The sequence below is a fragment of the Salarias fasciatus genome, chromosome 17 (genome assembly GCF_902148845.1).
Source record: "Salarias fasciatus chromosome 17, fSalaFa1.1, whole genome shotgun sequence".
NCBI classification, from domain to species: domain Eukaryota; kingdom Metazoa; phylum Chordata; class Actinopteri; order Blenniiformes; family Blenniidae; genus Salarias; species Salarias fasciatus.
This window is the reverse complement of record NC_043761.1, coordinates 16,529,626-16,555,922: the sequence shown is the minus strand read 5'-3', so window position 1 is coordinate 16,555,922 and position 26,297 is coordinate 16,529,626. Positions and strand designations below refer to the sequence as shown.

The following is a 26,297-nucleotide window of genomic DNA, read 5'->3' as shown; positions in this document are numbered from 1 at the left end:
GGACTGGGTCCAGGAGGACTGGGTCCAGGAGGACTGGGTCCAGGAGGACTGGGTCCAGGAGGACTGGGTCCAGGAGGACTGGGACGAGAAGGACTGATGGGATCAGAGACAGACTGAAACAGAAGCAGGAGTCAGGCCTGAGAAATCTGAGCTGCTGAACGTCTCCTGGTCTGAATCCCGTCCAGAACGGATACCCTGCAGCCTCAGTGTGTGTGTGTGTGTGTGTGTGTGTGTGGGGGGGGGGACCAGCAGGGAACCAGGAGACAACCAGCTGAAACCAGCTGCAACCAGCAGGGAACCAGGCGGCCATTCCTGTTCTTCTGATCCAGTCTGGGTCACAACCAGGAACTCGGTCCAGGCTAAAAGCTGTGATGAAGACCAGGAAGCCCCCGGTACCTCAACCCCCCGCCCTCCTGGTAGAGCTTTCCCCCTGCTGCTCCACCCTCTGGAACCCTCTGGAACCCTCTGGAACTCTCTCCTCCCATTACCCATCAGACACTGCTCTGACCTCTGACCTCTGCTCATTCAGCTCTCTCTTGAAAACACAGCTGGTCCAGGTCGGGTGTCATGTGTGAGGCAGCAAGCTGCTGTAGTTGACAGTAATGTTTTTCCTAACTGGGGTCAGCAGCAGCTCTGTGACCTCTGACCTCCCGAGTGGACGGCGGCCGTCATGACAGCAGATGTGAGTGACGAGCGGCTGAAGCTGCTCAGGATCTGAGGCGGAGAAATCCTGCTGTCGACCGGAAGTGATTTTTTTTTTTTTTTTTTTTTAATAAAAGGCCGTTCTCTCCACAGACCATGATGAGGCAGGTGTCAAATTACCAGCTGTAAGTTGGCATGATGGAGAAGGACCAGGATTTATGGACTAAATGAATAAAATCCATCTTCATCTCATCACATTGTTTCTCCCTGGGTCATTTTAACAACTTTCCACCACATTAATTCCTGAGTTTTAACTAATTTATCAAATAAAGAGAATCAGAGTCCAAACTAAAGAGCCGGTTGTCCCTGAGGGCGGTCCTGGTGTTCATTACCCAGAGTTCCCTCAGAGCGGCGGTGAAAACGTTTGTCTCCTGCAGCCACGAGATAAGAAACTCTGTCAGATTCCTCACTGAACTCAGATAAGTGTGTTTATTCCTGCAAACATGTGGGAGCGCTGCGGACGCCTGTGATCCGGATCGACACTGGAAGAAGTCCTGACCAGACCGACACAGGGATGTCTCACTGTTCTGGACTGATGTGGACTCTGGACCCAGAACCAGCCGGTCCGGCCCGCTTTCCTCCTGGTTCTGGGACTGATGGGAAGATTAGAGCTGTGATGGAGGCTGCTGCTCTGTCAGCTCCTCTTTAATCATCCCTTCATTTCCTGAAACACGACACATTTACCGGAGCTCCCAGGACGGATCTGAGCTCTGAAGAATCTCCGTGTCCTCATGGACCGCCGGCTCCGGATCGGCTGGTCTGGATTCTCAGCCGGACGCCGCAGAGGGAAGTGGCGGCACACTGTTCCCGTCTCGCCTCCAGCCTCCAGCCGGCTCCTCTCACGACTTATCACGCTCCCGGCTCCACGACTGCACTGCCAAATCCAATAATTACTTTCCAGACGCGGTGGCTGTTGCATTATGGGAGCGTATTCACATACAGTCTCCAGCGACTGTGACCTCCAGTCCAAATTGTCATTTTAATCATAATTAATAACGGCACAACAGCAGCCTTTCAGTCCGGCCAGTCAAAGTCATTAAAGGCTCCAGGAGCTGCTGGACTGAACTGTCTGCAGGAAGCAATCAGCTGTGGACAGGCCTCAGAGAGTCCTCAACGTCCTCCAGGAGACGCAGGACGGACGGGGCAGTCTGCAGGAAGTGACTTCCTGTCAGCGTCCAGCAGCGAGTCCGACGCCAGAACAGAGCTGCTGAACAGAGCAGCTGCAGAGCAACAGGACAGCTGCAGAGCTGCAGAGCTGCAGAGCTACAGAACTACAGAGCAACAGGACAGCTGCAGAACTACAGAGCAGAACAGCTGCAGAGCTACAGAACTACAGAACAGCTGCAGAGCAACAGGACAGCTGCAGAGCTACAGAACAGGACAGCTGCAGAGCTACAGAGCTACAGAACTACAGAAAGGCTGCAGAGCTACAGAGCTGCAGAGCAACAGGACAGCTACAGAGCTGCAGAGCTGCAGAGCAGCAACCAGAACCTGAGCAATAAAAGAAAAAAGGAAGTGGCAGACGATCAGTCAAGTCAGAATCTAAGGTTCAACACAGAAACAAGTCCCTGGACAAAACCGGATTCCAGGCAGCAGGTGGATCTCCAGGAAGGTCCTGCTGAGCTGCAGTACGGCCCGGAGATCGAACCGGTGACCCACGTGGGGAGCGTTCGGTAGAGTCAGACACGTCTTACCTTGAAAGCTCCCGACCGACAGGTAGAGCCAGGTGAGCGCCGGGATGAAGAGCAGGGCGAGCGAGGCCACCAGGAACTTCCTGCGCCCGCGACACATTCCCAGCATCCTCTGGGCCGAAGCGGGCGGAGACAGAGGTGGGGGGACCTCTATGTGGGGAGCAGCTGCCGTCCAGGCGGAGTCATGGCACTGAGAGACAGAGACAGACAGAGACAGAGACACGTCACACCAGGACGTTGGAGACACTCCCAGCAGCGAGCCGGGACGGAGCGACCGGCAGAACCGCAGCCACACTTTGAACACAGCGTCCTGAAGACCCCTTCTGGAGACGATGTGGTTTCCTCAGGGGGTCCCAGAGCACAGGGAGGAGCACCTGACCTGACCCCTGACCCCTGACCCCCGGGTGCAGTACAGACTGTAGAGGGAGTGGCGGTTCAGAAGGACGTGTGCGAGTACGAAGCCCTTCTGCCTCCAGCCGAGCTCCAGGGAGTCCAGCATATGAGAATCACAGAGGCCGGTCCGACTCACTGATCCGGCCTGATGACCCGGACTAATGAGCTAATCTGAGTCTGGATCAGCGCTGCAGATCCCAGAAGCCTCATGACCTGGTCTCCGTCCAAATCCTCTTCCCGCCAGAACCACGTTGGTCCAATTACCCGCCTGGCCTCAATAGATTTTTAATCTCCGCCGGCGCCTGCCCGGGGCTGGAGCATAATACCCCGGCTGGCGCCCGGCGCACGTGCACGTGCACGAGCGTGCTGGCAGGTGCACGAGTCGCCACGCCGATTAGCACCGTGCAGCCCGGCAAAACGCCGCAGCGGCGGCAGGAAGAGTCTCCAGTGTTCCACCAATCAGAGAGTCCTGCAGCCGGGCCGAAGACACGGGTCAAACCGGGAGACGGGAGACAAACTGGTGGGACAGCAGAGCTCTGATTGGTGGACTGCTTGACCTCTGACCCCTGAGATATGAGCTGCTGCTGCACTCGCTCATCTACAAGGCAAATGCTGCGTCAACACATTTAAGAGCTGATCAGAGGAGAGAGCAGAGCAGAGGAGACCATGAAGGACCAGGACCAGCAAGACCAGGACCAGCAGGACCAGCAGGACCAGCAGGACCAGCAGGACCAGCAGGACCAGCAGGACCAGCAGGACCAGCAGGACCAGCAGGACCAGGACCAGGTCCAGCAGACGAGTGTCAGGCTGTCTCCCCATTCTGTCTCACTAGCTGCATTTCCATTAAACGTCTTTGCAAAATAAATCAAAGTTTCACTAAAGCAGAGTAATTTGCTGCCGTTTCCACTGATGAGCCGTAGACCTGGTCCCAGGAGGCTCTGCTGAGAGGACAAAACTTTTAGCATTTTCCTCTGCATGTCGCTGCTGTCTGCGTCCAGGGACGGTGGTTCTATTTTTCTGTCGTGATGTGTGAAACGTTTTCCGTGTCAGCGGCCACTTCAGGGTTGCCAGATCTGACTCAGTTTCCAGTACAATGGAAAATCTGCCCAACTCAATACCCTGATTTTCATCATGAAAACAGGCCATGATCACACAGCTCCAGCTCCGCCGCCGCCGCCGCCGCCAGGCCTTCCCTCACAGACCAACAGTCTGTTAATAGAAAGTGCAGTTTTCCATCCAGGGCTCAGCAGAGAACGGCTGCGTGTCGACAGTAAGTGATGAGCCATGATCGCGAGCGCCGTGGCTTATGGGTGGAAACAGGCCGGAGGGGACGCAGAGCGCCTGACTGAACCGTTCTCTGGAGGAAGGATCTGCAGACGCAGGGAAACACCTGAAAACGGCGTTTTTACAACAGAGCAGAAACACAAACAGGCTTCACTCATCAGTACTTCATCCAGAGGACCCGATGGAGGCGGAGGTGTTCCCATCGCTTCCAGGAGTCCAAAGACGAGAGTTTAACTCTAATCGGAGGAAAATCAGTCACTCCATATGGAAAACCACCAAAAGTAAGATCAAACCAAAGCACATGTTCAGCACAGACGGCTCTACAGCAGATAAACAGAAACCATTCTTATAGCAGCTCCTCAAACAAACGGACCAATCAGGTGAAGCGATGAGAAGAAGACCTCGTCTCACTGTCTTCATCAGTTTAACCAGTTTTTCATGATGAGTCTGGAGGAAACCAGAAGAAGAAGCGCAGGACTGAAGCATCAGGCCGCTGAGGCGGTGAGAGGAGGGACGTTCTCTCCATCACGGCGCCTCCTGAGCAGCAGACCTCCAGCAGCCGTCCGGGTCCGCCGGGTCCGGACCAACCCGGTCCAAAGAGACGGGTCTCCACTGAACGTCTAGAGCGGCGTTCAGAGACACTCTGCTGAGTCTAATGATGTTCAGGGTTTATTTTCTTGTGCTGGAGGTTAATATCATCTAAAGACATCAGAATCACTGAGGGAGTGAAGGGAATGTGGAACACCTGAAGCAGAGGAAGTGGACCTGCTGGTCAGCAGCTATGCAGATGATGTGAAGCTCTCTCTCTCTCCTGGGTGGAGTCTGTCCAGCGGTTAGTCCCACGTCCAGAGGACGGTCCAGTAGGTACTGACGGAGGAGGGTGGTGCTGGGGGGAGGGGTTCTGATCAGAGCCAGGTGGAGGAGGTGTAGCTGAATCACCGTGTTAATCGTTTTATCCCGTTTTCACCGAGGAGGAATTGATTAGTCGAACTCTTTAAATTAAAGTTAATCCAAAAAATGAGTGAATTCATGAGAATATCTGAGCCTCATCTCCTACAGCGGAACTTCCTGCAGAAGCATGGACGGTTCTCCGCGTTCTCCAGTTAATGTTTATTGTTCTCTGGTCTCATTACTAAAACCGACAGCACTCACTAGAGGACCAACAGGAGAACTGAGCGGTTTTCAATCGATCAAGCTTTATTTATGGAGCACTTTTCATACAAACAAAAATTGCAACACCAAGTTGTTTTCAGTGTTTCTGACTTTTCCATTTTCAAAACGTTGCTTCAGAAACATGAAACTTCTGTGGAGCCAGAACACACAGACGCCGTTTCACCACAAACTTCAGCTGCTGCTTCAGCTGAGACGGAGGGACCGGAGGGTCAGCGAGACCGGCAGATCCTGCAGACATGTCCAGCCTCCACCCTGCGGGGACGCAGGCGGGTGGAGGACAGAGGGGACATCTGGGTGTAGAGCTGCGTCTTTAGCCTTACAGCTGATGATGAGGATGATGAAGTTTAAAACGGATATTCCAGGGCCGGTCCAGCTCTGCCGTCTGTCTGAGGACTGTGAGCCTGAAGCTCTCAGGGGGTCTGGGGGGGTCTGGGAGGTCTGGGGGGGTCCTGGAGGCAACACGTGGACCAAGCAGCAGAGCCAGCCTAGTCTGGACCGAACAGGGACTGACAGGACTGACCTCCATCTTTAAAACCAGAACAGAGCAGCTGATCAGGGCCAGTTTCAGGAGGACCGGGGCCCAGCGGTGCCGACGGGAGCCGGTCAGCATCCGCTAGAGAGGACACCTTAACCGTCCTGTAACCGGGGTCACGTGACCTTTGACCTCTGCTCCCATGTCGATCAGGACTCCGTCGTCTCAGGGCGGTGCAGACCCGGCTCCTCGCTGTCCCTCTGCAGATCCTATCTGTGGACAACCGAGCCGGTCCTCCTCCTGGGGGTTCAGGTCTCTGAGGTTCACCACAGTCCAAATCTTAACTCGCTTCAGTCACGTCTCAGCAGGCGGGACATGTTTGTCTATGAAGAACAGAAAACTAAAACGCACACTCGCACGCACGCACGCACACTCGCACGCTCGCACGCTCGCACGCACGCACGCACGCTCGCACGCACGCACGCTCGCACGCTCGCAGCTGACAGCAGATCACAGACCTGTTCACCATCTGCTTGGTGAAGGTTCCCTCACTGCTGGAGCCAATAGACCTGGACCCTGACCCTGACCCTGACCCTGACCCTGACCCTGACCCGGGTCCTCCGGGTCCAGCAGCGGACCACAGACTGTCTCCAGGACACCAGAGTGAGCGCTGGAGTTCCACAGGGCTGCTCCTGGGCCCACTCCTCTTCGCCCTGCGACCGCAGGAGAACGCCGCCGTGTCCGCGGCGTCAGGGCGTCATGATGGAGCCAACATGGCCGCTCGGCGCTCGTCTGGCACCGCAGTTCACCAGAGGAAGCTCTGGGGGCAGCATCGCTCATCCCAGCAGCATGACCTCTGACCCCGCAGGGCAGCGTGACCTCTGACCCCGCAGGGCAGCTGTCCAGCAGATACTCTGCAGGAGGGGCGGAGCCAGATTCTGAGCAGCGCTGCCGTCCCCCCGGAGACCCTCACCAGACGCCGTCCGGGTAGAACCCAGACCGCCAGCCGGACCAGACCAGCGCTGCAGGACACGCCCCTCTCCATCACCGAGGCGACCACTGGCTGAGGGAGAACATGCAGCTCCGCCGAGCAGCAGCCGTCCCCGCACCCAGTCCTCCACCACACTGGACCGCAGGACCCGGCCAGGCCACTAGCGGGCGCTGTGGTCTCACACCGTCTCTGTCCTCCTATCAGTGTGTGTGTGTGTGTGTGTGTGTGTGTGTGTGTGTGTGTGTGTGTGTGTGTGTGTGTGTGTGTGTTCTCTGCATGGGAAACACTGCTGATGAATTCGGCCCTAAACGGCTAAAAGTGCAGAGTTCTCCCAGCATGGACTGCAGAATCGAGAAACTCCTCCCAGAGTGCAATGAGCCATCCAGAACCCAGACCAGGACAGTCCAGACCAGGAGAGTCCAGACCAGGAGAGTCCAGACCAGGAGAGTCCAGACCAGGAGAGTCCAGACCAGGACAGTCCAGACCAGGACAGTCCAGACCAGGAGAGTCCAGACCAGGAGAGTCCAGACCAGGAGGCCACAAAGACCAAACCAGTGAAGGACTATCCTGGGGAAAACCCATAAAGAAGGAGAACCTGCAGACTGAAACAGGAAGAAACCAGCGATCTCTGGACGGGGCTGATTCTGGACCGTGTCCACAGGGCTGACAGCCGCCGGACGGATCCAGAAGCTTCTCCAGACCCCTGACTCCCTGCGAGGAACAGAGAACCGGGTCTGGGACCTCTGAGGCCACGTTCCCCGCTCTCCTGGTCTCCTCACCTGAGGCCGCGGTCCTGGTTTCAGCCCCGCTGTCTGGAGCTGCTGGACCTCCTGGACCTCCTGGACCTCCTGGACCTCCCAGTCCCTCACTCCAGCTCATATGGACGGAGTTCGTCACATCAGGTCAGAGTAAATCGGACTGACGCTCCGATAAGAGCCGTCTGGCGGAACATCTGAGACCTTCAGAGTTTGCTGGTCTGAATCCTGGAAGCATTAATCTGAAGCAGGAGCCTCCAGAACCAGTCAGAACCAGTCAGAACCAGTCAGAACCAGCTGCTGCAGGCAGGCTGAGTGACAGCAGACCAGAACATCAGGGACCCGTCACCGTGAGAACTGAACCGGGTCTGAAACGCCGTGTTTTACACACAAAGACTGAGCAGTGACAGGGCGTTAGAACGGGGTCCTGAAGGTCCAGCAGCCAGACTCAGGCCCGGCTGGAGCTCAGGGCGGCTCCCGGTGCAGGGGAACCCCGTACCCCGTTCCTGGAGCTGCAGGCCCAGCTGGACCAGCATTACTACAAGTATGGTCTAAACCAGGGGTGGGGAACCCTGGTCCTGGAGGGCCGCAAACCTGCATGTTTTCCATGTCTCCCTGCTTCAACACACCTGAATCAAATCAAGATTCATGGCCAAGTCCAGCAGAAAGCCAGATAACGAGCCTCATTGCAATCAGCTGTGTTGAAGCAGGGAGACATGGAAAACATGCAGGTTTGAGGCCCTCCAGGACCAGGGTTCCCCACCCCTGCTCTAAACGTTGATATTCTCACTAAATCAAAGGCCTCTGATGGAAAATGACTCCAGATTTAATGGAATCTGCAGTAAAATCCAGGTGAATGTCCTCTGAACTTCTCCTGGAGCTGATGCATTCTGGGTGTTTTTAACCCCCCACCCCCCACCCCCCGGCTCCGAAAACCACATCCTAAGTCACATTATTGTGAGAAAGCAGCTCCAGGATGAATCCAGGACAATGCTAAGTGCTAACCGCTAACCTCCAGACCCAACCCGAGCTGATGGACAGAAAAGGGGCTGAGAGAGGCGAGGAGTGTCTCCTGAGGACTGCTGGGACAGAATCTCACACTCTCCACGACTAGAGATCAACTAGAGATCAACCGCTTCATGTCTTTTATTTTGAAAAGCCGCGGAGTTTGATGTGGGGAATGGAAACAAAGTTCCTGCAGACTGTTTCCAAACAGACTCTGGTGAGAAACTTTCATCCACACTTCATAAGAGACAGCTGATCAGCTGATCAGTCAATCTGAGGCAAGCTCATGAATATTCATGTGTGGTTTACATGCTCTACTGCGTGTGCGTGTGTGCGTGCGTGCGTGTGTGTGTGTGTGTGCGTGCGTGTTTGCGTGCAACAGATGTCTTGAAATCACAGTGCTCTCTCTCTTTTAGGACCAGACTCAATCAGATTATGAAGACATGAAATATAAATGGTGAAACAGGAGAGACTGAAATAATCCAGAGGGGACAGGGGGACAGGAGGACAGGGGGACAGGAGGACAGGAGGACAGGAGGACAGGAGGGCAGGAGGACAGGGGGACAGGAGGACAGGGGGACAGGAGGACAGGAGGACAGGAGGACAGGAGGACAGGGGGACAGGGGGGCAGGAGGACAGGGGGACAGGAGGACAGGAGGACAGGGGGACAGGGGGACAGGAGGACAGCGGGACAGGAGGACAGGGGGACAGGGGGGCAGGAGGACAGGAGGACAGGGGGACAGGGGGACAGGAGGACAGCGGGACAGGAGGACAGGGGGACAGGGGGGCAGGAGGACAGGGGGACAGGAGGACAGGGGGACAGGGGGGCAGGAGGACAGGAGGGACAGGAGGACAGGGGAACGGGGGACAGGAGGACAGGGGGACAGGAGGGCAGGAGGGCAGGAGGACAGGGGGACAGGGGGACAGGAGGACAGGGGGACAGGGGGGCAGGAGGACAGGGGGACAGGAGGACAGGGGGACAGGAGGACAGGGGGACAGGGGGGCAGGAGGACAGGGGGACAGGAGGACAGGGGGACAGGGGGGCAGGAGGACAGGGGGACAGGAGGACAGGAGGACAGGGGGACAGGAGGACAGGAGGACAGGGGGACAGGGGGGCAGGAGGACAGGGGGACAGGGGGGCAGGAGGACAGGGGGACAGGAGGACAGGAGGACAGGGGGACAGGGGGACAGGAGGACAGGGGGACAGGAGGACAGGGGGACAGGGGGGCAGGAGGACAGGGGGACAGGAGGACAGGGGGACGGGGGACAGGAGGGGACATCATCTCGTCTCTGGTGAAACCTCCACAGTAAATGTTGATTTCAGATAAATGAGCCACATGTTTGCAGCACAGCTGACTGCAGCCTGTGGACAGCAGAGGAGGGGGACGTTATTACTGATAATACCAATGTTATTATCATTAATAATCATCATCATTATTATTATTATGACTGTCGCTGCTGTGGCCGCCGCTCTCCTCGGAGCCGGTCTGACCTGAGCATCGCAGCAGTCCAGCAGGAAACTTGTTCCTGCGCAGCAGCTATTAATAGAAGCGTCGGTGACAGCGTGAATGACGGACTGGAGCTTCTCTGAACCGAACTTCTGCTGATGACTGAGTGAATTTAACGTTTCACCGCTTCGATCCGCAGCCGCAGCTTCCCATCCCGTCCAGGCCCGGCCGAGGCTTCCCGGAGCCGGAACCGGAGAAAAACGCCACGCAGCACGGACCGGGGAGCGGGCAGCCGAGAACCGGGAGCCCGGACCGCAGCCCGGACCGGAGCCGGGACGCGGCGGCACTCACCTGCTGCAGGCGGCTTCAGCGCCGCGGCGCTCCGGAGCCCGGCAGCCCGCTGCAGGCTGCGGTGAGACGGCCGCTCCGCTCCGCTCCACGCGGTCCGCTGCGGAACGCGAGACCCGGCGCTCCTGCGCGGGCTGCGGCCATCCAGTCCCGGAGCCTCGCCGCCCGGAGCCTCCGCCGCCCGGCGGGCTGCGGGGCGGCGGGATCCGAGCCCGGGCTGCCGGGGACAGCGGCGGGGACAGCGGCGGGGACAGCGGCGCGGAGCCGCGGCCTCCAGCAGCACGCGCCGGGCGCGAACACTTCCACACGGCTCCGCGGGGGAATCCGCCGGTTAATCCCGAGTCCGGCACGGCCCGGAGCTGGTCCTGGAAGCGGTCTCGGAGCCGGTCCCGGAGCTGGTCCTGGAGGAGTCTGAGTCCTCGGCCTCAACACAGCAGCTCTGTTCCTGACAAAGCAGACTGCGGCCAATGGGCGCGAGGCGGAGGAGGGATGGAGGGAGGAGGAGGAGGAGGAGGAGGAGGAGGAAGGAGGACTGGATCACTGGAGGGGAGTCAGCACAGGAGACCTGGTGCTCCTCAGCAGGGAAACTCCATCCATCCATCCATCCATCCATCCATCCATCCATCCTCCAGGACCAGACTCTCCAGTCTTCCTCCTTGGTCCAGTAGAGGTTCTCAGTCTGGTTCTTCCTCAGTGAAGTTCTCCGACTTGTGAAATAAAGGTTGAGATCAGTTGAATCCATGAAGCGTCCATCAAACCAGAGAACTGCTGTATCTTCACACTTCATCTCACCTTCCCGGGTTTAGACAAATAATAGAACTCATGTCCTGATTTCACCTCCAGGATCCTCCATGGAATCAGGGAGACCCTTACTCTCTGGAGAGTAGGACCATGGAGACAGAACACACACCCTCCAGGTTCCTCCATGTCCAGCCAGGACTATTCAGGACCCTCCAGCCCCCTTCCAGGAGCCTCCAGAACCCGTCAAGACCCTCTAACAGCAGCCAAGACCCTCTTGGACCCTTCACCCCCCTCCAGGACCCCTCAGGACCTGTAAGGACCCTCAAGAAACTTCGGCCCACTCCAGGACCCTCCCGGACTAACCCTGCATCAGCTGACTGAGCTCCTCAGGAGGAATTCTCATCAGTTTTCATCTCAGTTCTGAACCTGGATTTCGTACTGGACCTGCTTGATCTGGACCTGTTTGATCTGGCTCTGTTTGATCCGTACTGGATCTGTTTGATCTGGACCTGCTTGATCTGGACCTGTTTGATCTGGACCTGTTTGATCTGGACCTGTTTGATCTGGCTCTGTTTGATCCGTACTGGATCTGTTTGATCTGGACCTGCTTGATCTGGACCTGCTTGATCTGGACCTGTTTGATCTGGACCTGCTTGATCTGGACCTGTTTGATCTGGACCTGTTTGATCCGTACTGGATCTGGATCTGGATCTGGACAGACTGGATTCAGTTCTGGTTCCAGACATTGAGGAAGTTTAGATATTTTGTTGATTGAAAGGTTGCCGGTGTAAAACCTCCTCTCTGCCGGTTTTCCTGATCAGCTGGGCGTAAAGAGCCTCTTCCTTCACTGATCATAATCATCTCCTGCTGCTGATTCTAACCATAACGTCTGCTGCTTTCCTCGAACCTCAGATTTTATTGTACTGACACAGTGAATGAAACCATTTCCCTTCAAAACAGAGAATTAATCAAGCAAGATTAACAATATTCATTATGATTCGACATGAATGTTTCTGTTTTCTGTCTTCTTTCTGCTGCAGTTTGTTTCTCTGTTAAAAGGAAGAATAATGGATCGATTAAAGCACTTTGATAGCAGCACATTATTTAGTGTTTTATTATTCCTGGAGGCGACATTAACTGTGTTCTGATTGTTGTCTTGTTTGGAATAATCTCATTGAAAGGCTGAAGTCTGACGCTTCACTCTGAATCGACGCTGGCCGCCAGCAGCTCGTTGAGATAACTGAGGCTGTTCTGTAGCAAATGTAAATATGTGTGTTGCTCTTGCTGGGCATTAGCAGCGGCCGGGGTAAACACTGGGTTTGCTCAGAGTAAAGAGCTTTAAGCAGCAGGATTATCGCTGCTGATTAGCACGGCTAGCATGGACCTTCATCTGGCTGCTGGTCGCCGTGGAAACCAGACAGACGGGATTAAGACAGAGAGCCTGATGGGAAAAACCTGTCACTGTGGCAGGACCCGCCCCTTCCACACAGCCACGCCCATATCTGTCAAACCCCGCCCCCTCCGCACAGCCACGCCCATCTTTGCCAAACCCCGCCCCCTCCACACAGCCACGCCCATCTCAAGTCAGCCCTGCCCCTCTCTATCCAAACTCCGCCCATTAGAACACACCCATCATCCATCCATCAAGCCACCCATCCATCCATCATCATGTATCCGTTCATCCATCTATCCATCTATCCATCCATCCATCCATCCATCCATCCATCCATCCATCATCCATCCATCCATCCATCCATCATCCATCCATCCATCCATCCATCCAGCATCCATCCATCCATCCATCATCCATCCATCCATCCATCCATCCATCATCCATCCATCCATCCATTCATCCATCCATCATCCATCCATTTATAAATCCATCCATCCATCCAGCATCCATCCATCCATCCACACTACCCTGTTAATCCTCAGTGTTCTCAGTGCTCCCTCCTTTACTTCGTCGTGTTTTATCTCAGTTTCATGTGAAGCATGAAGCTGGAGAGAAGAATCCAGTAGATCTGTATTGTGGCTCTCTCAGAGCAGATCCCACGGTGTGTCTGTGTGACTGGATCCCTTCATGCTCGGTTCTTGTCTCTTGTAAGTGTGTTGATAGCTGAGGTGCTCCCATCCACCAGCAGGACTGAAAACCAATGTTCTGCTGCTTTGATATCGCTGCTCTCTGATGTGGCGTCATTAAATATGTATTTATGCACACACTCCTATTGTCAGACGACAGCGAGGAACACTCACACTTTAATTGAATCAAGTCACACAGCGTCTTTGTCAAAGTGCTCCGGCACGATTGGAATTCCTCCACGGCAGAGCCGAGCAGAGAAAGCCTGTGCTGGAGACTGGGTCCATTAACGGGAGGACAGACAGGAGCAGAGATGGAACCACAATTTACTCTCAAGTCCCGAGTCCAGTCAGGGAAGCAGCGAGTCAAGTCTCTAGTCCAGTTCCACTCTGAGTTTCAAGTCCTTTCAAGTGATTTTCACAGCAGAGTAATGATGTATTGAGTTCCACCGAGGATGTGATGTTTGCACTGTGGAACCTGCGGGAGGGCTGGAGGAACCCTCGGAGCCTGATGTCTTCATCCAGCTGGAGGAGGCCTGATCACGGCGCCGCTGCCATGCGACACACTGCCAGTTCCACTCATAGCCAGAGCCAGACGTGACGTGACGTCCTGCCGAGTCGCTGAGCCGGCTCTGCGAATGAGGGGCTGTGAGAAGACTCAGCGTTTGACCGGTGGAGCCTGGGGGTCAGAAGCAGGGTGGAGTCGGGCTGGAGGGTCGGCTGCCTCCGTCAGAGAGCATGCAGGAGGTGGAGGTGAGGGGCGGAGTGCTGACTGGCTTCATGTGAGTGAGTCAGGAGTGAGCCGGAGTTCACTGAACTGGTCTCATGATGGCCTGGAGTCCTGCCTCCCTCCACCTTCAGGCTGAGCTTCCTGTGTGGAGTCTGCATGTTCTCCCTGTGCCTGATGGGATTTTTTTTCTTGATTGGGTCACAGAGCCTCGTTTCTGCTGAATTAATTCTGTATCACAGGAGTGAAACTGCTTGTGTGGCTGATGCTTCTTATCTAAATGTTTATTTCACTGAATGTGTTCTGAATGAAGGGAAGCTGTGGATCTTGACCGAGGAGTCAGACACGCACGCGTGTGTGTGTGTGTGTCTGTGTGTGTGTGTGTTCTTGTATTTCTATCCTTGTCGGGGCCAAATGTCCCCACAAGGACAGCAAAACGTGGAACGACGTGCCTTGTGGGGACCTTTTTCCGGTCCTAAGTAGGAGAAACAGTGTTTTCTTGACCATGTTGTTGTTACTGAAAAAAGTAAAAGTGCAAAAACATTTCTTTAGGGTTAGGCTTTGTTGTGGTGTGGGTTAGGGTTAGGGTAAGGGTCAGGGTTAGGGGCTAGACATGAATGGGAGTCAATGGACGGTCCCCACAAGGATAGAAATACAAGACTGTGTGTGTGTGTGTGTGTGTGTGTGTGTGTGTGTGTACAGGGAAGGGGGGGTCAAGAGTTTTGTTTTTTTTGTTAATCTGGGGGGGCTCCAAAGAAAAATGAGATGAGGACACTGAGATGATTCCTGATATCTGGACTCTACCAGCCCACCACCCAAACTGAGAATGAACCTCCCAACTGAGGAAGAAGAGCAAAGAAGGAGGAAGAGTCCCCCTGCAGCCGATGCTGGCAGGTCTGCTGCATCATCATGATAAACCTCCGAAACCCTCCGAGTCCATGAAGAGACGCTCCGAACTTCTGTTCAGCAGATTTAAATGAACGTCTTCCTACAGAGTGTACTGGGGAGCAGGTTCCTTATCAGTGTAGATTAACGGTCAGTGTTCTTTTTCCAGACATTATGAGCTTTACTGCAGCTGATGTCATCTCATCAATCACACCTGTACGTTCTCTCGCAGCTCTCAGCAGATGAGGCAGGGCGGCTGGGCGTGATGCATTGGCCTCATTTATTATGGCTGAACAGGCTCCTGGTTTGGTGGGAACGTGAACGGGACCACGGCTCATCCTGCAGCAGACACTTCGTCTCTGCAGGGAGGAAGGTAACACATTTAAGAATGAAGAGAGCTGCACTGACAAGGGGGAGGAGTCAGGCGTTCACCTGGAACAGGAGGAGAGACCGTCACAAAGCAGATCCAGCATCAGACAGGAGACAGAAACCGAATCACAACGCTACAAGAAGCACATCAACCAGAGAAACATGAGAAACCAGGCAGGGAGAGTCAGTGGTCCTGACAGCAGCCCCGTCCCCGGGGCCAGCATCGGGGGCCAGCATCGGGGGCCAGCATCGGGGTCAGAGCAGTGGACGGGCCTGGAGGCCAGCATGTGACCAGAGCCAACAACATCATCTGGGCCATGACCCCCCACCAAGGCCCGGGCAGCGTCCGTCCAGGAGCGACGGCATGAAGGCCCTGAATGACCCTGGGTGGCGGGGGTCATGGTGGAGGGGGCCATGGTGGAGGGGACAGCAGCCCTCTATTGATGCCCGGATGCTGGAAAGATAGAAATGTCTTCCTCCTCCTGTAGGAAGGGTGGTCTCGGTCCTCTGAGAGGACAGCTGGTCTTGGTCTTCTGGGAGGACAGCTGGTTTTGGTCCTCTGGGAGGACAGGTGGTCTTGGTCCTCTGGGAGGACAGCTGGTCTTGGTCTTCTGAGAGGACAGCTGGTCTTGGTCCTCTGAGAGGACAGCTGGTCTCGGTCCTCTGAGAGGACAGCTGGTCTTGGTCCTCTGAGAGGACAGCTGGTCTTGGTCTTCTGGGAGGACAGCTGGTCTTGGTCTTCTGGGAGGACAGCTGGTCTTGGTCTTCTGGGAGGACAGCTGGTTTTGGTCCTCTGGGAGGACAGGTGGTCTTGGTCCTCTGGGAGGACAGCTGGTTTTGGTCCTCTGGGAGGACAGGTGGTTTTGGTCCTCTGGGAGGACAGGTGGTCTCCAGCTCCTGACTGAGACTCTGTCCAGACTCTGGACTCTGGATGGTCCAGATCAGGGGCTTTAGAGGACTCTGATGAGAACACCCAGCAGTTTGTAAAAGTGATGTTTGATGGATTATTTCCATGAGTTTGACCATTTCATTATCTGACAGACATTTTATTTATTTCTTCCTGGAAGCTGTAAAACCTGTTGATGCTCATTCAAATGAATAAAAGGATGAATTCTGTCAGTCAGTCACATACTCATGGAAAAAAACTGTCTCTGATGAAACACGACTTCTGATCAGAACCTAGAAGAGACCCTGAGCTTCCTCACAGCATCATCTCACCCAGTTTCATTACATGCGGTTGATCAAACAGTGCATTTTATTTCAGTATCTTCATTTCTTTAGTTCATCAGACGTGTTGCTCCCTTCTGTAAGATATTGATCGTATTTGTAGTTGATTTGATCTGATCTCCACAGTTCTGCAGTCAGACCTGTGAGGAAGAAGAAGGGAACAGTCACTTTTCTTACTGTTGTTAGTAAATTGGATTCAGCCTAACCTCAGACGTTTGGCTCTAGGTCTGGGGCCTGGTTCAGATGTTTGACTCTGGGTGTGGGGCCTGGTTCAGACGTTTGGCTCTGGGTGTGGGGCCTGGTTCAGACGTTTGGCTCTAGGTGTGGGGCCTGGTTCAGACGTTTGGCTCTAGGTCTGGGGCCTGGTTCAGATGTTTGACTCTGGGTGTGGGGCCTGGTTCAGACGTTTGGCTCTGGGTGTGGGGACTGGTTCAGTCTGTGTTTTCTCCCAGTAGTCAGAAGCTTTTCCCCCACAGCTGCTGAGAATGGCAGATATGGAAACAGCACAGCTGCTGGTCCCCAGGAGACACATCTGGAGACACACTGTCACATATTTAAAGAGTCACATGCACACCAGTATGGAGTCCAGCTCATCCTCAGCTGTAAACTGCTGGGCGGCCGTCCAGCTGAGAACCGGAGCCGGAGAGCCAGTCTCCCGGAGGAGGCTGAGGGTTGAAGAGCCGCTGAGCTGCTGCCAGCCAGCGGTGCAGCTGGGGGATCAGGGGATCAGGGGATCAGGGGATCAGGGGATCGGGCCCGGCTCCCCGCCGAGGCCTTTGAACATGGCCGCCGCTGCTGCCGCCGATCCACCTGCTAGGACTCTGACGTGCAGCAGAGGCAGGAAGACTCTCTCAGAGAAGATTCAGCTTCACGGGATGAACAAGACCAGGAAACACAGGGTGGCTGGTTCTAGCACCGGGTCCAGCTCTCAGGGATTATCTGGAGCAAGGCTTCATTCTGAAATCTGATTGGCTGTTTGGAACTGGAGTGTTTTCCCTCCATAGAAAACAGTAATTACCAATTATTATGTGCATTTGTACAGCATTTCTAATGAAAACACTGCTTTTTTCCACTGAAACATCAAAAACATGGAGTTCTCATGTTGCTCCACTTGTTGGTGCTGTTGTTTGGTTTTGTGATGAAACCACATGCTGTGGAGAAGCGTAAAACATTACCAGGTTCCTTTTAAAAAGAGCCACGGTGAGATGTTTGCAGGTTTCAGTTTAACGCAGGAAGCAGTTTATCTGCTGCTTCAGACTGAAACAGGAGCGTTCGTTGTGTGGATGATTGATGAAGATTATTCTGACTGTGCTCCGTCTCCTGCTGGCTTCCTTCTCCCGACTGTCACTGTCGGTATCGTCACTGCAGACACCAGAGCCTTGTTATGTACAATCCGTCAGAACGGCTTCTTCAGCGTTCACGGTCGACCTAAAGCTTCAGTCGTCAGTGACAATGATCTGCTCTGAACATGACCAAGAGCTGAGTTCAGAGCAGCAAAGAGGAGATGAACAGAGATCACAAAGATTTAGTAAAATATCAGTGAAATGGAAATAAGAAAACTTTAGCTCCAGTCAGAGCAGCGACTCCAACCGTTCTAAAGACAGACACTAAAGAAGTGGACGGCCATCTTGGATGAGGACGGGCTTCTCCTCCTCATTAGAACCATCAGAACGGAATCCACAGCACATTTTGACTCACATTCACCTCTGAGGACGTGAAAAGTTAATAGGCCAGACTTTACTGCAGGAACTGAACCAGGACCGTATCATGTGAGGGTCTTCCTGCGGGATGGACTCCTGAAACATCTGGAGCATCAGACGGACCAACAGATCCCAGTGGGTCTGGTTTACAGGCCCTGCTGCTGAGCGTTCAGGGACCTTCAGTCCAGGAATAGGTCATGTCTCTCCAATGTCTTCATGTCTTTGACTTTGGCCACGACTACATGGTGTTTTCAATTCTGAATTAAATAATTGGGAATAATAATTCTGAATGAAGGTTTACATCAGGGGTGGGGAACCCTGGTCCTGGAGGGCCGCAAACCTGCATGTTTTCCATGTCTCCGTGCTTCAACACACCTGAATTAAATCAAGATTCATGGCCAAGTCCAGCAGAAAGCCAGATAACGAGCCTCATTGCAATCAGCTGTGTTGAAGCACGGAGACATGGAAAACATGCAGGTTTGCGGCCCTCCAGGACCAGGGTTCCCCACCCCTGGTTTACATGGAAAGCAGTTTTTTCTCCTCTGTTTAGTTCTGATTAGAGCTGGGGGTTGTACTGAGTTCTGATTGGACAGGAGGAGGAAGTGACGTCCAATTAAACAAACTCCACTTCCTGTTTCTTTTCATTCTTTCACAATTGATTTTGATGCCGCAGACTTTAAAGGGTCTGTCCATCACAGCTTTTCCTCTAAAGCTCCATCAGATAAATCGTCTCAGTTCAGTCCAGCACGTCCTTCAGGCGGCCATCTTGGAATATGGGCGTCATGGCAACAGAACAAGAGAACAAGACTGTGATGGTTTGGACAGAAACGTTCTCTGCAGGACGTTCTGGATGAAGGGGGTTGATGTTGGCCTGTGATGACGGTTTGCTTCAGTGCCTTGCTCCACTGACTTGCTGGATCATGTGGTGTTGTTTCTTCTATGTTCTCCTTTGGTGACGTCTGTCTCTTCCCTGATGTCCACCGTCCTCCTGCTGGTGGACGGAGGTCTGTTCTCACCCTGGTGGTCTGATGTTTGTGTGTTTCGTACTGAAGGCGCGTCAGGAAAACGCTTCTGCTCACGCAAATCTGATCACATAATTTCTGACATGCAGAAATAAATGCGTCTTTATCTATAATGGAATCAAACTCAGACACAGTGTTTAACTGTAGATTCATTACTGGAAATGAGAAGCGACCCGGTCCTGCTGGGGCTGATGGGACATTTAGCAGGAGCCGCGTCCCGAGAGGCTCGTTCTCCATGCAGCGGAACGGCAGCGTCTCGTCACGTCCAATCAGAGTCCCAGACCCCCCTCTTGACGCCGGGGCCGCCACCACGCCGCTCTCAGAACACACTACCACACTGGAGAGCTGGCTGAGCTGAACGATGGCAGCGCCATGGAGGGAGGCTGGGAGACTGCCCGTCCTGTAACGGTGCTAGCATCTAAAGATACCGACCTTCTGGGATGGAATAATAATAAAGGACCATGTGAGAATACAGAGAGGAGACAACTTAACACACATATGTTACAATCATCAGCTGATTCTCTCAGAGACCAGTCCATGTGATGAACAGCTCCCCCGCATTTAAAGAACAGGAACCCAGAGGATCCACTTGCCAGAAAACTGCTGTGAATCTGTTTGTGTCTAATGACAAACAACAGCTGATTCAAGAACCAGCTGAGGCGTCAGAAAAAAAAAAAGAACCAAACAATAAATCAATCAACAAGTGAACCAAATGATCAATAAACGGGTCAATAAACCAGTGGAGGAAATAACCAACTAACCAACCAGCCAACGGATAAGGAGCTGACTGACTCCCCCGACTGGTCTCCGGCCTGTTCCCGGCACAGCGGCGGGAGCTGAGGGTGAATCCGGGCGGCGAGGCAGAGCCCTGGTTATTTCTGAGCAGATGAGAGCGGAGGCGGCCAGCGGCGGCCGACAGCACCTGCTCAGAGCGGCAGGGACACGGCGAAGCAGGCCGGCCCATGAATGAAGAAGCCCTGCAGAAACCAGCGGGCTGGAGCTGTCGTCATGACAACAGGAGATGCTCCGTCAGCCCCGCTGCCTGACGGAGAGCTCTGGGATGGCAGGGCGCTCCGGCATGTTCAGCCTTGAAGGCGCCGCCTCCGCAGTCTATCATGTCAGGATTATCAGTGTCGAACGTGATTTGGGAGAAATTCTCCCCTGCTTGTGTTTTTCCGTCTCGGGGGGCGCCGACTCCCTCAGGGAGTAATTACACGACGCTGTATAACACGCTCCCGCTCACACAGCACAGATCTTCTGTTTCTCAGTCGATATGAAATCAAACAGCCAAAGCGAGGCTCGCTGCAGGGCGGCGGCTCTGCCTCATGTCAACACACTGACTCTCCTCCCACTGAGCTGCTGGAGGCAGCAGAGGTCTGCAGGGGGGGCGCGGACCCAGCAGGGCCCCGCCCCTCCATCCAGGGTCTGCCCCGACCCGGTGCTGAGTGCTCGGACTGGCGTGGGCCTGAAAGCAGGGGACGGCTCTGAGTCTGCAGAGAACTCAGTAAATAAATCCATTTAGTCTTAATGAGACCTCTGGGGATCGTATCGGTCGGGGGGCCTCGAGCTGCCCGTTATATTTTACTGACCTTTATAGAATTCAAAAGCAAACTCTCAGCTAGCATTAGCATTTCAGAAACAAATTATGCAGCTAAGCTCAGAGAGATCGCCGCTTATGAGCAAGGCAGCATTGAGCTTTCACACCACAGACCTGCAACTAGACTCATGTCAGCAAGTGCTCATTGTGACAGCGGCAGTGTGTTACAGACGGTGTGTCACAGGCTGTATGTGACAGGCGGTGTGTTACTGACGGTGTGTTACAGGCAGTGTGTTGCAGGTGGTGTGTTGAAGATGGTGTGTTACCGACGCGTGTTACAAGCGGTGTATTACAGACGGTGTGTTACAGATGGTGTGTCACAGGCAGGATGTGACAGGCAGTGTGTTACTGATGTGTGTTTCAGATGGTGTGTTACAGGTGGTGTGTTACAGATGGTGTTACTGACGATGTGTTACAGGCAGTGTGTTGCAGGAGGTGTGTGGCAGACGGTGTGTTACCGATGTGTGTTACAGGAGGTGTGTTACAGACGGTGTGTTACAGACGGTGTGTTACTGATGCCTGTTGCAGATGGTGTGCTACAGGCGGTGTGTTACAGATGGTGTGTTACAGACGGTGTGTTACTGACGCCTGTTGCAGATGGTGTGCTACAGGAGGTGTGCTACAGGCAATGTGTTACAGACGGTGTGTTATACAGGCAGTGTGTTACAGGCAGTGTGTCACAGGCGGTGTGTTACAGACGGTGTGTTACAGGCAGTGTGTTACAGACGTTGTGTTACAGGCAGTGTGTTACTGACAGTGTGTTACAGGTGGTGTTACTGGCAGTGTGTTCCAGGCAGTGTTTTACAGGTGGCGTGTGACAGGCGGTGTGTTACAGGTGGTGTGTCACAGGTGGTGTGTTACAGGTGGTGCTTTACAGGCAGTGTTACAGGCAGTGTGTTGCAGGCGGTGTGTTACAGGTGGTGTGTTAAAGGTGGTGTTTTACAGGCAGTGTTACAGGCAGTGTGTTACAGACGGTGTGGTACAGGCAGTGTGTTATGGGTGGTGTGTTACTGATGGTGTGTCACAGGTGGTGTGTTACAGGCAGTGTTACAGGCAGTGTGTTACAGACGGTGTGTTGCAGGTGGTGTGTTACAGGCAGTGTGTTACAGGTTGTGTGTTACTGACAGTGTGGTGTGTTACAGGTGGTGTTACAGGCAGTGTGTTACAGACGGTGTGTTACAGGCAGTGTGTTACAGACAGTGTGTTACAGGTGGTGTGTTTTAATGAGCTCAGCTCAGCCTTCCAGTCGTCTTTGTCAGTTTGTCTTCTGGCCTCAGTTCCCTCCGTCTGATGGATGAGTCTCTGCAGGAGTGACAGACGTCCGTCCCCTCAGCGCTGGACAGACAGCTCAGTGGTGGACAGACAGCTCAGTGGTGGACAGACATCTCAGCTTCTCAGCCAGTGGGAAAACGGCGTGATGGACGGCAGCAGACCCGTTCAGCGGATTGAGAATATGTGAGTGTTGCCCAGACAGTCCTGAGGAGAGAGAGAAACGGAGCAAGGCGGGGAGGAAACCTCTCTGCAGTGCTTCTTTCTCGGGGGATTTCACTGATGAGTTAAGACCTTCCTCTGAGCTTTCAAATCTGTTTTCACACACAGTGTGCGACCCGCAGTCTCACCTCGCCATCCCTCAGCGGCTGCTCAGCCTGGGAGGAAGCTCATTCTCTGCAGAAGACGACTCCGGGGACAGGAGTCCCTCCAGCGCTCCACTTTACAGCCGGATTTGATGAGGATGACCTGGATTGAGCCGCTATGGCTTTTGGAGGGGGGGGGAACTGAATAATGCAGGGTTTGGTGAAATCTGCATTGACTGCATGCAGTGTTGAACCGTTTCCAATTCCTGGAGGGGCTGACCCAGAACCATCCATCTGGAGCCGGAGCCCAGGGAACCAGCCCAGGATCTTGGGACTGGACAGGAAGGAGCAGGACCAGGACCAGGATCAGGTCCAGGTCCATGGCCAGTACCAGGATCAGGATCAGGATCAGGACTAACAACATGCAACTTATTCTACAGAGAGATGCTTTTAGCTTATCGGGGCCTTTCACTTTCCACTTTCCAGTTCATTTCACCAGAGTTTAAACAATGCGACTAAAAAAAAGATGATGAAATGTGTAAAAACTGTTAAAACAGCAGCAGAATTCTCCAACATTATCCCACTGCGGTGGGAAACCAGTGAAAACCAGTACCAGTCTGGAGAATCTCTCTGGAGAATTTTTGCAATGAAAGCCTTAAATAGGAAACACGACCCGTTTCTTTGACGGTCCTCCTCAATGAGCACGTTTCCTCTCACTCTGACCTACATTTATATAAAACTCCCACATTGCTCTGTATCAGCAGCAGTCTCCTTCAGGAGAATCACTTGAGACGCCTTCTTATTCCTGAACAATTCCAAACAGGGAGCGTCCAGCTCCAGCTCAGCTGTGATCCATCAGTCTCTGCATTCAGTCTCTTGTCAGAATCATCGGGTTTATGGATCAAAACTGCATTTTAATGGAAACATGGTTGACTTCATGACTGGAGACAGTAAAAACAGCTTCTCTTCGGTTCTGGAAACATGGATCTACAGCTCAGCCCTGAACACAGTCTCTCCCGTTCTTCCTCCATCCGTCAGAGTTTCCTCTGCTGCTTCCTGTCCTCCTGGACTTTATTATCTGAGGATTCAGGTCAGTAACAGTCAGCCCAAAATGCTGCACAGAGGTGAAAATTCAACCCTCAGTCATCTGTAAGGTCATTGTTCCCTTCATGCTTTCTGTCTGCTGGTTGCTGAATGTGGTGTGGCTTGTGTTTTTATGTCAGAACATTCCGGTTAAAGACACCACATTAAATCCTGAACACTTCAGTTCAGGTTTCAGAGGTTCTTCACTACAAATACACTGTCAGCTATGAGACCGTTAAGCTACTGTGGTGTCCTGCAATCAGAAAACCCTCAATCCCTCCTGGAGCAATCAGACCTGCTTCATTCCATCCTGAGTACTGCTCCCTGCTTTACTCTGGAAACTCATCAAGGCTGCTGCACCTCCTGACAGGACCACCGGCCTCCAGGGGTCTCCAGGGAGCAGCTGCTGCAGGATGAGGAACTCCTCAGAAGATGGAGGTTCTGCAGCTTCCCGCTGGTTCTGCAGAGATGATTCATTCTCTGCTGCTCTGCTGGAAGGAAACACTCCATCTAGTGTTCTGTCCGTCCGAGTTATTTCAGGATGACCTTTATGACTCCATGAATAGAGAAAAGCAGGTGAGAGTTTTTCCCATGAAGGGAATCAGGGAACTTTCAGGACTGAGAACAGAACTTCTGGAGAACCACTTCACACCTGGGATGAAGGATGGATGGATGGATGGGTGGATGGATGGATGGATGGATGGATGGATGGATGGATGGATGGATGGATGGATGGGTGGATGGATGAATGAATGGGTGGATGGATGGATGGATGGATGGGTGGATGGATGGATGGATGGATGGATGGATGGATGGATGGATGGATGGATGGGTGGATGGATGGATGGATGGATGGATGGATGGATGGATGGGTGGATGGATGAATGAATGGGTGGATGGATGGATGGATGGATGGGTGGATGGATGGATGGATGGATGGATGGATGGGTGGATGGATGGATGGAAGGGTGGATGGATGGATGGATGGATGGATGGATGGATGGATGGATGGATGGGTGGATGGATGGATGGATGGATGGATGGATGGATGGGTGGATGGATGAATGAATGGGTGGATGGATGGATGGATGGATGGGTGGATGGATGGATGGATGGATGGATGGATGGGTGGATGGATGGGTGGATGGATGGATGGATGGGTGGATGGATGCAGGCTTCTTGTTGGGTGATTTGCGGCTCTCAGCAGGATATTGATCGGTCTCTCTGGTGTTGATGTATTGCTTGACAGCTGGCTGATGGAGCAGTCGTATGAGAGGAGCTGGGTGGAGGAGCTGGATGGAGGCTGGGTGGAGGAGCTGGGTGGAGGCTGGGTGGAGGAGCTGGATGGAGGCTGGATGGAGGCTGGGTGGAGGCTGGGTGGAGGCTGGGTGGAGGCTGGGTGGAGGAGCTGGATGGAGGCTGGGTGGAGGAGCTGGGTGGAGGCTGGATGGAGGCTGGGTGGAGGAGCTGGATGGAGGCTGGGTGGAGGAGCTGGATGGAGGCTGGGTAGAGGAGCTGGGTGGAGGCTGGGTGGAGGCTGGATGGAGGCTGGATGGAGGCTGGGTGGAGGAGCTGGATGGAGGCTGGGTGGAGGCTGGGTGGAGGCTGGGTGGAGGCTGGGTGGAGGCTGGGTGAGCTGGATGGAGGCTGGGTGGAGGAGCTGGATGGAGGCTGGGTGGAGGAGCTGGGTGGAGGCTGGGTGGAGGCTGGATGGAGGCTGGATGGAGGCTGGGTGGAGGAGCTGGATGGAGGCTGGGTGGAGGCTGGGTGGAGGCTGGGTGGAGGCTGGGTGGAGGAGCTGGATGGAGGCTGGGTGGAGGAGCTGGATGGAGGCTGGGTGGAGGAGCTGGGTGGAGGCTGGATGGAGGCTGGATGGAGGCTGGGTGGAGGAGCTGGATGGAGGCTGGGTGGAGGCTGGGTGGAGGCTGGATGGAGGCTGGATGGAGGCTGGGTGGAGGAGCTGGGTGGAGGCTGGGTGAGCTGGATGGAGGATGGGTGGAGGAGCTGGGTGGAGGCTGGGTGGAGGAGCTGGATGGAGGCTGGGTGGAGGAGCTGGGTGGAGGCTGGGTGAGCTGGATGGAGGCTGGGTGAGCTGGATGGAGGCTGGGTGGAGGAGCTGGGTGGAGGCTGGGTGGAGGCTGGGTGGAGGAGCTGGATGGAGGCTGGATGGAGGCTGGGTGGAGGCTGGGTGGAGGAGCTGGATGGAGGCTGGATGGAGGCTGGGTGGAGGCTGGGTGGAGGAGCTGGATGGAGGCTGGGTGGAGGAGCTGGATGGAGGCTGGGTGGAGGCTGGGTGGAGGAGCTGGATGGAGGCTGGGTGGAGGAGCTGGATGGAGGCTGGATGGAGGCTGGGTGGAGGAGCTGGGTGGAGGCTGGGTGGAGGAGCTGGGTGGAGGCTGACATGCTGGATGTCGAGGCGCTGCATTCAGCTGAGAGTGTGTTTAAAAAGTGTCTCCTCGGGGAGTGAGAGTTACTCTCCTCTCCTCTGAAGCACTCTGCTGCTGCAGTAACAGTCTTCCAAAGTCACCTTGTCTCAGCCAGCTATAAATATACAGCAGGCTGCCGCCGCCGCCGCCGCCGCCGTGCGGACTCACAGTCAGCTCACACCTCTCCTCAAACTGCTCTTCATCACACTTCCCTTCATCACAGAAACGTTACCAACATTCACCTCCGTCCACTTCTCTCAGATCGCTCCACATCTCTCATTTCCTGAGTTTCCTGAGTACGTCTGCTGACCGCTCGCCGTGGTCTGAGGCCTTTCCTCAGATTTCCTCTGCTGGACCTGAAGTCCTGACAGCTTCCTGTTTCCAGCAGGTCCTTCTCATGGAACCCAGTCCTCCTTTCAACACCCCGTCTGCTGTTGTCTTCAGGAGACCAGGAAGTGAGATCTCTGGACGTTCAGCAGCTGTTCTGCAGCATCAGTCAATCAGGCTCTGTCTCTCTATCTCAGAGTAATCTGATTACACAGGAGAACCTCACAGTGCAGGTATTGTGGAGTAATCTGATCGACACGTGGGGAACCGCCAGTGGGTTC

The 26,297-nt window shown here is 54.3% G+C and overlaps 2 protein-coding genes across 2 annotated transcripts in view; both read right to left on the bottom strand.

Moving 5' to 3' along the window:
• The window catches only part of large1 (LARGE xylosyl- and glucuronyltransferase 1), a 31,733-nt gene extending 21,049 nt beyond the window's left edge, over positions 1-10,684 (bottom strand). Inside the window, exons 1-2 of the mRNA XM_030113266.1 lie at positions 10,266-10,684; positions 2,397-2,583 (exon numbers count right to left, since the gene is read on the bottom strand). Of these exons, the coding sequence (XP_029969126.1) occupies positions 2,397-2,502 (106 nt within the window). The 5' untranslated portion in view covers positions 2,503-2,583; positions 10,266-10,684. The remainder of the gene's footprint in view (positions 1-2,396; positions 2,584-10,265) is intronic.
• The window catches only part of LOC115404682 (formin-like protein 20), a 49,139-nt gene continuing 25,385 nt past the window's right edge, over positions 2,544-26,297 (bottom strand). Inside the window, 2 exon segments of the mRNA XM_030114084.1 lie at positions 2,544-2,583; positions 10,266-10,663. Of these exon segments, the coding sequence (XP_029969944.1) occupies positions 2,544-2,583; positions 10,266-10,663 (438 nt within the window).